Raw genomic sequence first — 8,215 nt, 5'->3', positions numbered from 1 at the left:
GGAAGAGAGCTGGGCTGATCCCTCCTGATCTGGAGAGCTGTCTGTACCTGGGGTCAGCCGTGAGATGGCTCGGTCCCGCCTGCCTAGCCAGCAAACCCGGCATCCACTCATGTGCTCCTGGGCTGGCCGGGAGTGAGGTCAAAACAGGGAAAGTTTCTGGAAAGCCAGCCCTGGCCCTCTTACAGGGCTTTGATAAGCATGCCCTTCAAACCCCCAGATGAGTTTATAAGAGTTCACGGCCCTGGAGCTGGCGCCAACCCCAATGCCAACTCCAAACCACATACGATGGAAGCCCGCTGGCCGGGACGCCCTGGGGCTGGCACTGTAGCCATATGATCCACTTTCTGCCCGGGACCAAAGCCCCAGTAATTAGCCAGGCTGTGGGGCTGTGTAGACTCTCCGCTCTGGGGAAAGTTCTAGCCGAGAGTGCAGGCGGGCGGCTCCCAGGCCCCTGGGCCAGCCTGGCCGACCACTTACCAGGTAGATGCGGTAGGCGTCCACGCGGTGCAGGGGCCCCCAGCACAGGTCCGTGTCGTTGTACTTGGCCTCGGCCTCCACACCGCAGGAGTCGTTGCCCACGGCGCTGCTGATAGAGAGAACAATGGCTCAGTGTGGGCCTCCCTGCCTGGCCGGGAGCAGAGAGAACCTGCCCTTACTGACCAGGGGCAACTGCCGCGCCCCCGACCCCCCGCCGCCCAGCTGCAGCTTCAGGTCCCATGCTCTGACCCTCCACAAGCCACGTTTTTCTGTCTCTGGGGGCAGGCACCTTATTCCTGCTGCACTGTTTCCCGGCGACTGGTGGGAATCCCAGTCACCTTCCCAGCGGGGCAGGGGTGGGGTCGGCGGTGAGCTGTGTGTCTCTGAAGGCCAGGACACACAGCTGGCTGTGATGCGTGCAGAAAAGGGCCTCAGACATGATGGACTCGCTTGGTGTTGGGCTTCTACCCTGAGAAAACACTGCCCCGACTGCCCAAGGAAGCCCCTCTGGCTGCAGCTGGTGTGGGGGGCAGGGGGGACACTCACCAGGTCACCTGCATGAGAGAGAAGGGCACGGCGGCAGCATAGATGGCCAGGTCCCCATACAGGTAGATGATGATGCAGAAATAGAACAGGTTGACCCCCACTGAAAGCAACAAAACCATCGGTCAGGGAGCCACAGGGAGAAGCCGGCCTGCTTTTTTTTTTTTTTTTTTTTTTTTTTGCAGTACGCGGGCCTCTCACTGTTGCGGCGCACCGGCTCCAGACGTGCAGGCCCAGTGACCATGGCTCATGGGCCCAGCCACTCCACAGCATGTGGGATCTTCCCGGACCGGGGCACGAACCCATGTCCCCTGCATCGGCAGGCGGACTCTCAACCACTGCGCCACCAGGGAAGCCCCGGCCTGCTTTTTTGATGACTACAGCTCTACCTCATCCACGGCTTTCGTTCTCCAAGCAGAGTGGGAAAACCACCCCCAAGTCCTGTTTCTCATTCTGGCTACCGACACTGAGATGCTGGCGGGAGACACATCTGCTCGAGACTGTCGCCCGGTGGTGAGCGGGACAGGATCAGAGAGGTTTTGCATCCAGGGTGAGTGTGGGGCGTGGACTGGCCAGGGAGGACCTGGAGGCGTCTTCGTGCTCGGGACAGGCTGACCGGAGGGGAGAAGGAGGGATGGCCTGAGTCAGGGCCTGAACCCCCGGGCTTGCCTGGACCAGGGCCTCCTTCGCAGCCACACACAGGGCTCTAAGATGAAAGACTGAGGGATTGAAAAGAAGAGAACAGGAAGTGGCCCAGCTCCGGAAGCTGAAATCAGGAGGGTGAAAAGCCCTTGATTTCCAAAGACCAAGTGCCTCATTCTGAATGTGGCCCATCACCAAGTACCCAAGAGGAGGAAGGGTGGCCTGGCGCGCTGGGGAGGGAGACAGTGGCAGGAGTGGGACGGCTCACTTCCCTCCTTACAGGAAGCGTCTGCAGGGGAGGATACTGACTTTGGAAGGCATGGGACGCGGAAGCTCCCTCTGCAGAGGCAAACCTTGGTCCCCTCTCCCTCCAGGAGGGGCCTGGACTGGCAGGCGGGAACTCAGGCTCTGGTCTTCATCCCATCGGCCTCTTCTCCTGACCCTGGCAAGTCCCTGACCGTCTCTAATCCTGTGCAGTGAGAAGCATTCAGCCAGTGCTAAATTCCATACGTGATTCCAGCTACAAAGATCAGGGGTAAAAGTGCTGAAAAAAGCATCTGGGCCCTACAACCTCAGGGTCATGGCCCCAGACGGCCAGTCTCAAACTCCCATTCAGACTGATTGCTTGTTTTTGGTTTCATTGATCTTAAGCTGCTGGAGTCTCCGAGAACAGAAAGAAAAATGAAGTGACAGTTTCCTTCTAATCCACGTGGCTCAGATGAGCCTCTAGGTCCCGGGGGAAAGCCAGGGACATGTTCCTCCTGGGCTATTTGAGGTCGGCTCTGCTCCTAGGAGCCTAGGCGGAAAAGATTCGGAAGATATAGTTCTTGAAAGAACCCTGGATGTCCAAGCTCAGTGGTCCCTGGCGTAGCTGCCACTCACCCCCAGGCTCCGAGCCCAGCCCCCGCTCATCTTTTCGCTCTGAGCTGTCGCTCCTGCAGGGAGGCACTGCCCCTCCCCACTCCCATCCTTTTCTCCACCTGCCGTGGACTCATGTCCGCTGTTTAGAAAACTGTCACTGGCCCTCCCTGATCAATAAATTTCATTACGAGACACAAAGTGGGAGGATCAATGAACTTCCTTGAGGACGGCAACGACCAGGACTGGCATTTCTCATTACAAGGACTGAGTCTGGACCCCAAGGGAGACTTGTGTGGAGTGTGGCAGCCCTCCCAAAGGTGAAGGTGACGGTCTATGAATTAGGATAGAGCCGAGCAGTGGTTTCAACTGGGGGTGATTTTGTCCCCCACCCCCTACTGGGGACATTTGGCAAAGTCTGAGGACATTTTTGATTGTCACGACTGGCTGGTGCTACTGACGACTAGTGGGTAGAAGCCAGGGATGCTACTCAACATCCTACAACACACAGGGCAGGCCCTGCAATGAAGAAGGACCCAGCCACACAGCTATAGTGGTGAGCTTGAGAAGCCCAGGAGCAGGTGGGAAGAGAGCTTCCTTTAAGTCTGAGCTGCTCTTGTATGAACATGTTTATTTTCTATCAGATTTGGGTAAACTAGGAGTCTAGTCTGTGGGGCGCACACACACACACACACACACACACACAAAGACAAAACAAAACCAGGGCTTCCCTGGTGGCGCAGGGGTTAAGAATCCACCTGCCAATGCAGGGGACATGGGTTTGAGCCCTGATCCGGGAAGACCCCATGTGCCGCAGAGCAACTAAGCCCATGCACCACGACTACTGAGCCTGTGCTCTAGAGCCCGCGAGCCACAACTACTGAGCCCGCGCGCCTAGAGCCCGTGCTCCACAACAAGAGAAGCCACTGCAATGAGAAGCCCACGCACTGCAACTAAGAGTAGCCCCCGCTCGCCACAACTAGAGAAAGCCTGCATGTAGCAATGAAAACCCAACACAACCAAAAATAAATAAATAAAATAAATAAATTAAAAAACAAAACAAAACCACAAGTTCCTAAAATTCTTAAAGAAATCAGGGTGGACTGTGAAACATGAAAATTAGGAAGGACGTTTAAGAGGTATGTGTCCCCCCTCCAACGTGCATTTTATTTCAGAAGCTTGCATTTGGGAGGAGGCTGTGCAGCAGCCAGAAGGGAATGTTTGCTTCTCTGATCTGAGTCTAACGAGACGGGGAGAGATAGAAACGGAACAAAGGAAAAGCACAGAAGTGCGCCAGACACAACCAATCTGGTTTTTTTTTAATAAGTATATTTATTTTTACTTATTTATTTTTGGCTGTGTTGGGGTTTTGTTGCTGCGCGCGGGCCTTCTCTAATTGCGGCAAGTGGGGGCCACTCTTCATTGTGGTGCGTGGGCCTCTCACTGCGATGGCTTCTCTCGTTGCGGAGCACGGGCCCTAGGCACACGGGCTTCAGTGGTTGTGGCACATGGGCTCAGGAGTTGTGGCTCGTGGGCTCTAGAGCACAGGCTCAGTAGTTGTGGCGCACGGGCTTAGTTGCTCCACGGCATGTGGGATCTTCCCAGACCAGGGCTCAAACCCGTGTCCCCTGCATTGGCAGGCAGATTCTTAACCACTGTGCCACGAGGGAAGCCCCCAATCTGGTTTTGATAAATTCTGAGAACCCTCAGTGAGGCCGGCCTGGTGGGGAGGACGGAGGGAGGCAGACCCCGAGGCAACCTCAATCAGGAACTTCTGTCACATCACACAATGGTGATAAACGGACCGCCGGATGTCCTAAGAAGCCATTGAGAAGATTCTAGATTCTAGTTTCCACAATCCCCCTCGGCTCTAACTTAGTGCGGCCAAATTCAAGACAGGAAAGAACCAAGGGAGACGCTCCCCTCTGCAAACAGGGGCTTTGACGAAGGGGCACAAAATCTCCCAAGGTAACTGCAAGGTCAAGGATTTTTTGAGATGTGTCTTTCTGTGAAGGATTGAACATTTAAAAAATCTAAACCCTAAATAGCTCATCTTCCAAAAGAACAAGATTTGGAACGGAGGTCTAAGCTATTGTTGCCGGAACCAACAAGGCAGCACCCGAGCTGGGTGCTATCCTTCGATCCCACCAAGCCGCAGGTGGAGCACACGGAGAGGTCACGATTAGATGCGCAGAGTCCAGACAGCAGTCCTGAGCGTGGGCTCCTAGCACCCTCTGCTGGTCACCAGGAAGAGACACAGACACACAGACACACACACACACACACACACACACACACACACAAAACCCTACTGTCAGGATTAGATGCGCAGTCCAGATAGCAGTCCTGAGTGCGGGCCCCTAGCGCCCTCTGCTGGCCACCAGGAAGACACGCAGACACACACACAGACACGTAGGCAGGCAGGCAGGCAGACAGACAGACAGACACACACACGCTTTCACAAAGTGGTTGCTCTGTCCTGTCCTAAACAGAACAGTCCAGAAGAAAAGAGAAGACAAGTCAGAAGTAATCGAGCAGGAGGCACAGAACCACCAGCCGCCTCCACTGGCTTCCCTGGAAAGCTGCTTGGGACTCTCAACCCGTGTGAGCTGTAGTCGCTAAGTAGCTGCTTCTTTATTCCTGATGCGCTGACGAGCGGGGAGGAATCCAGGAAAAACCATAAAGTTGTTCACGCCTCTCAACAAGGCGGTCTCCGGGTTGAGGATCTGCTCCCCCACCTCGCCTGCCCCGTCCCTAGTTGAGGCGGAAACCCCGCTCCGGCTGCCCCGGCCCCCAAGAAGGCACCAGCTCTGCCCCTGCCCGTGCCCCACCTGGAGAAAGCACTCCCACCTTTACTGAAGAACATGGAGGCCATCTGCCCCATCTCCACCCGGTCTGTGATCTCAAAAAGGTTCGGAGATCCATGCCTCTCTGTGGAACCAAGAAGAAAGAGGAAGTGGTTTGTTTTTTTTTTCCTCTCACAAGGAAAAGCTCTTAGAAGGGGTGCTGAGTTCACTGAATTCTCCAGAATAATGACATCCCAACGGGTTCAAACTCCTGAGAAAAGTTTTCCTAATGCTTCCTGCTTGAAACATTTTGAAATATCTAGAGGGACTTCCCTGGCGGTCCAGTGGTTCGGACTCCACACTTGCACTGCAGGGGGTGTGGGTTTGATCCCTGGTTGGGGAACTAAGATCCTGCATGCCATGCAGCACGGCCATAAATAAATAGACTAAATTAAATAAGTAAATAAATACATAAACAAGTAAATAAATAAATCGTCTATAGAAAGGGATCCCAGGGGTGCTCACTGTGGGGTGAGAGGGAAGGCTGGGATGCTTCGCCCTGGCGCAACTGGAGTGTGAGCGTGTGTGCGTGTGTGAGCGTGTGCGTGTTAGTGAGAGTGTGTCTGTGAGAGTGTGTGGGCGTGCGTGTGTGGGTGTGTGCGCGTGAAGGCACGTGCGCGTGTGGGAGTATGAGTGTGTTAGTGAGAGTGTGTGAGACTGAGTGTGTGCGCGCACGTGAGTGTGTGCGTGAGGACATGTGTGCGTGTGTGTGAGCGTGTGTGCACGTGTGTGGGCGTGTGCGTGAGGGCGCGTGTGCACGAGTGTGTGTGTGTGTGTGTGTGTGTGTGTGTGTGTGTGTGTGTGTGTTGGGATAGGAGGAAGGACAGAAGTCAGAGAACTGACATTTACTTGAGCTTCCAGGGGCTGAGGTGAAGGGACCTCCCCAAGCTGCACGCGCCAGTTAGCAGCGGAGACAGCAGGGCCGGTGCTCTGCTCTACTGTCCCATGGTGCCGTCCTCGGCTCAACCCTCAGGTGGTAAATGCCAGAGCGTCTCTGTAGGGAGTCCCCGGGGCCCTCTCCACGAGTAAGGGAAAGCCCGCGGACCAGAGGGAAGCACGGGCCAGCCCAGAACCCCAGGACTTACGCACAGACAGGATGGGCCGCTTCTCTGCCCGCGCGTCGTTGTCCTGGGTGAGAACATCACTGTCGGAGGCCGTGGAGGACCCATCGTCTTCCTCCTCCTGGGGAGGGGGGGGCACAGGGCGGATGAGAACAAACAAGGAAACAGAGGGCACACAGCTCTACAGCAACCCCCGGGGCGGCCAATGGACAGCCTGCTTCCTTTGTGATTTCCTTCTAGAAGGTATCTGATTAGGAAGCTTTCAACACTTCCCTGCTGTCACATTAGAGGGTCAGACACACTGGGAGGGAGAAGCTGCGGCACAGTTCCCGGGTACAAAGGTTCAGAATGACTGAGCCAGCTCAAGGCCGGGGTAGGAGGGACCAACAAGGGGATGTTAAAAGAGCAGAGACTGCGTTTGTTCCGTAAGCTGACATGGTTGTGAACTTCAGCTCTGGGCTGGGGTCCTGGAGCAGCGCTGTGGTCAGGAGCCCTCCAGGCGTCGGGAGGGAGAGGACTGGCTGCTGAGGGCCACCTCTTTGCACACGACTGCCTGGGGGCACTGCCTGGAGCCAAGAGCAGCACACACACCTGATGGGTTTCCATTCTCTTCCAGCGGAGCTGAGCGTTGGCTGCCGCCATGGCCTCCACCACAAAGGTAGTTGTCACAAAACTGCAAGGGAAGGCCACGTGTTAACTGCGAAAGGCAGGGAGGAGTTTGGAGAAGGTACAAAATAAAAGGAAAAGCCATTTAAGACCTGACCCGACCAGTAAGCCCAAAGCATTCTCTCTCCTGAGGGAGGGATGGCAACTTCTGAGATGCGTCTGACCTGATAAAAAAGCATGTGTGAATACGTGGTGCCTCTCGTGCTCTTCCTGACGTCTGTCTATATTTAGAATGTATTTCCAGTGCACTGGAGAGAAGGGTGTGAAGTAAGCTGATGGGAAGGAGGGAGAATGAGCCTGGGGGAGAGGTGCTCCCTTGCCCGGGGGGCAAGGTGGTACTGCTCCCCAGAAGAGGCCTGTCGGGGGGCAGAGGTGGGAGAGATGGGAGGATGGACACCAGGTAATGCTCTAAGCTGGGAAGAGGAGACTGGTCCACAAGGGGGCCCTCCCAGAGCTTCTGGGAGGGGCAGCAGGCAGCTCTCACCTCTCCTCGCTAGCCAAGCGATCAACCCCCAGTTACACACACTAATAGACGGAGCACAGGTGTGGATATAATTGAAAAGGGGGACTTCCCTGGTGGCGCAGTGGTTAAGAATCCGCCTGCCAATGCAGGGATCACGGGTTCAAGCCCTGGTCGGGGAAGATCCCACATGCCGCGGAGCAACTAAGCCCGTGCACCACAACTACTGAGCCCGCGAGCTACAAGCACTGAGCCCACGCTCCTAGAGCCCGTGCTCCACAAAAAGAGAAGCCACCGCTATGAGAAGCCCACGCACCGCAACGAAGAGTAGCCCCCGCTCGCTGCAACTAGAGAAAGCCCGTGCGCAGCAACGAAGACCCAGTGCAGCCAAAAATAAAATAAATTAATTAAAATAATAATAATAATAATTGAAAAGGACACTTGGCTCTGGAATCATCCCCTCCTTCTTTTTTGGGGGGGTACCTTTACTTTCCTAATAATCTGGTTAGTATTAAAGTAACTGTTACTTCAATATTAGTTATTAAAATAAACTACAATATATTAATGCATAATGTATTTTTTTTAATATTAATTAATTTGGTTGCGCTGGGTCTTTGTTGCAGCAGGTGGGCTCCTTAGTTGTGGCAGGGGGAGGCCTGTGT

General features: G+C 54.9%; 1 protein-coding gene across 2 annotated transcripts in view; it reads right to left on the bottom strand.

The window, feature by feature from the left end:
- SLC38A12 (solute carrier family 38 member 12) overlaps nucleotides 1-8,215 on the bottom strand; it is a 57,790-nt gene that overhangs the window by 39,553 nt on the left and 10,022 nt on the right. The window contains exons 4-8 of one of the 2 annotated variants that reach the window (XM_024760836.1): nucleotides 7,019-7,100; nucleotides 6,452-6,548; nucleotides 5,371-5,451; nucleotides 1,024-1,123; nucleotides 478-586 (exon numbers count right to left, since the gene is read on the bottom strand). In XM_024760836.1, the coding sequence (XP_024616604.1) occupies nucleotides 478-586; nucleotides 1,024-1,123; nucleotides 5,371-5,451; nucleotides 6,452-6,548; nucleotides 7,019-7,100 (469 nt within the window). The remainder of the gene's footprint in view (nucleotides 1-477; nucleotides 587-1,023; nucleotides 1,124-5,370; nucleotides 5,452-6,451; nucleotides 6,549-7,018; nucleotides 7,101-8,215) is intronic. The other variant, XM_024760837.1, reaches the window with a different exon arrangement.

Source organism: Neophocaena asiaeorientalis, unplaced genomic scaffold (assembly GCF_003031525.2).
Source record: "Neophocaena asiaeorientalis asiaeorientalis breed wild unplaced genomic scaffold, Neophocaena_asiaeorientalis_V1.1 scaffold30, whole genome shotgun sequence".
NCBI classification, from domain to species: Eukaryota; Metazoa; Chordata; class Mammalia; order Artiodactyla; family Phocoenidae; genus Neophocaena; species Neophocaena asiaeorientalis.
The sequence above is the reverse complement of the archived record's forward strand: the minus strand, read 5'-3'. Positions and strand labels throughout refer to the sequence as shown.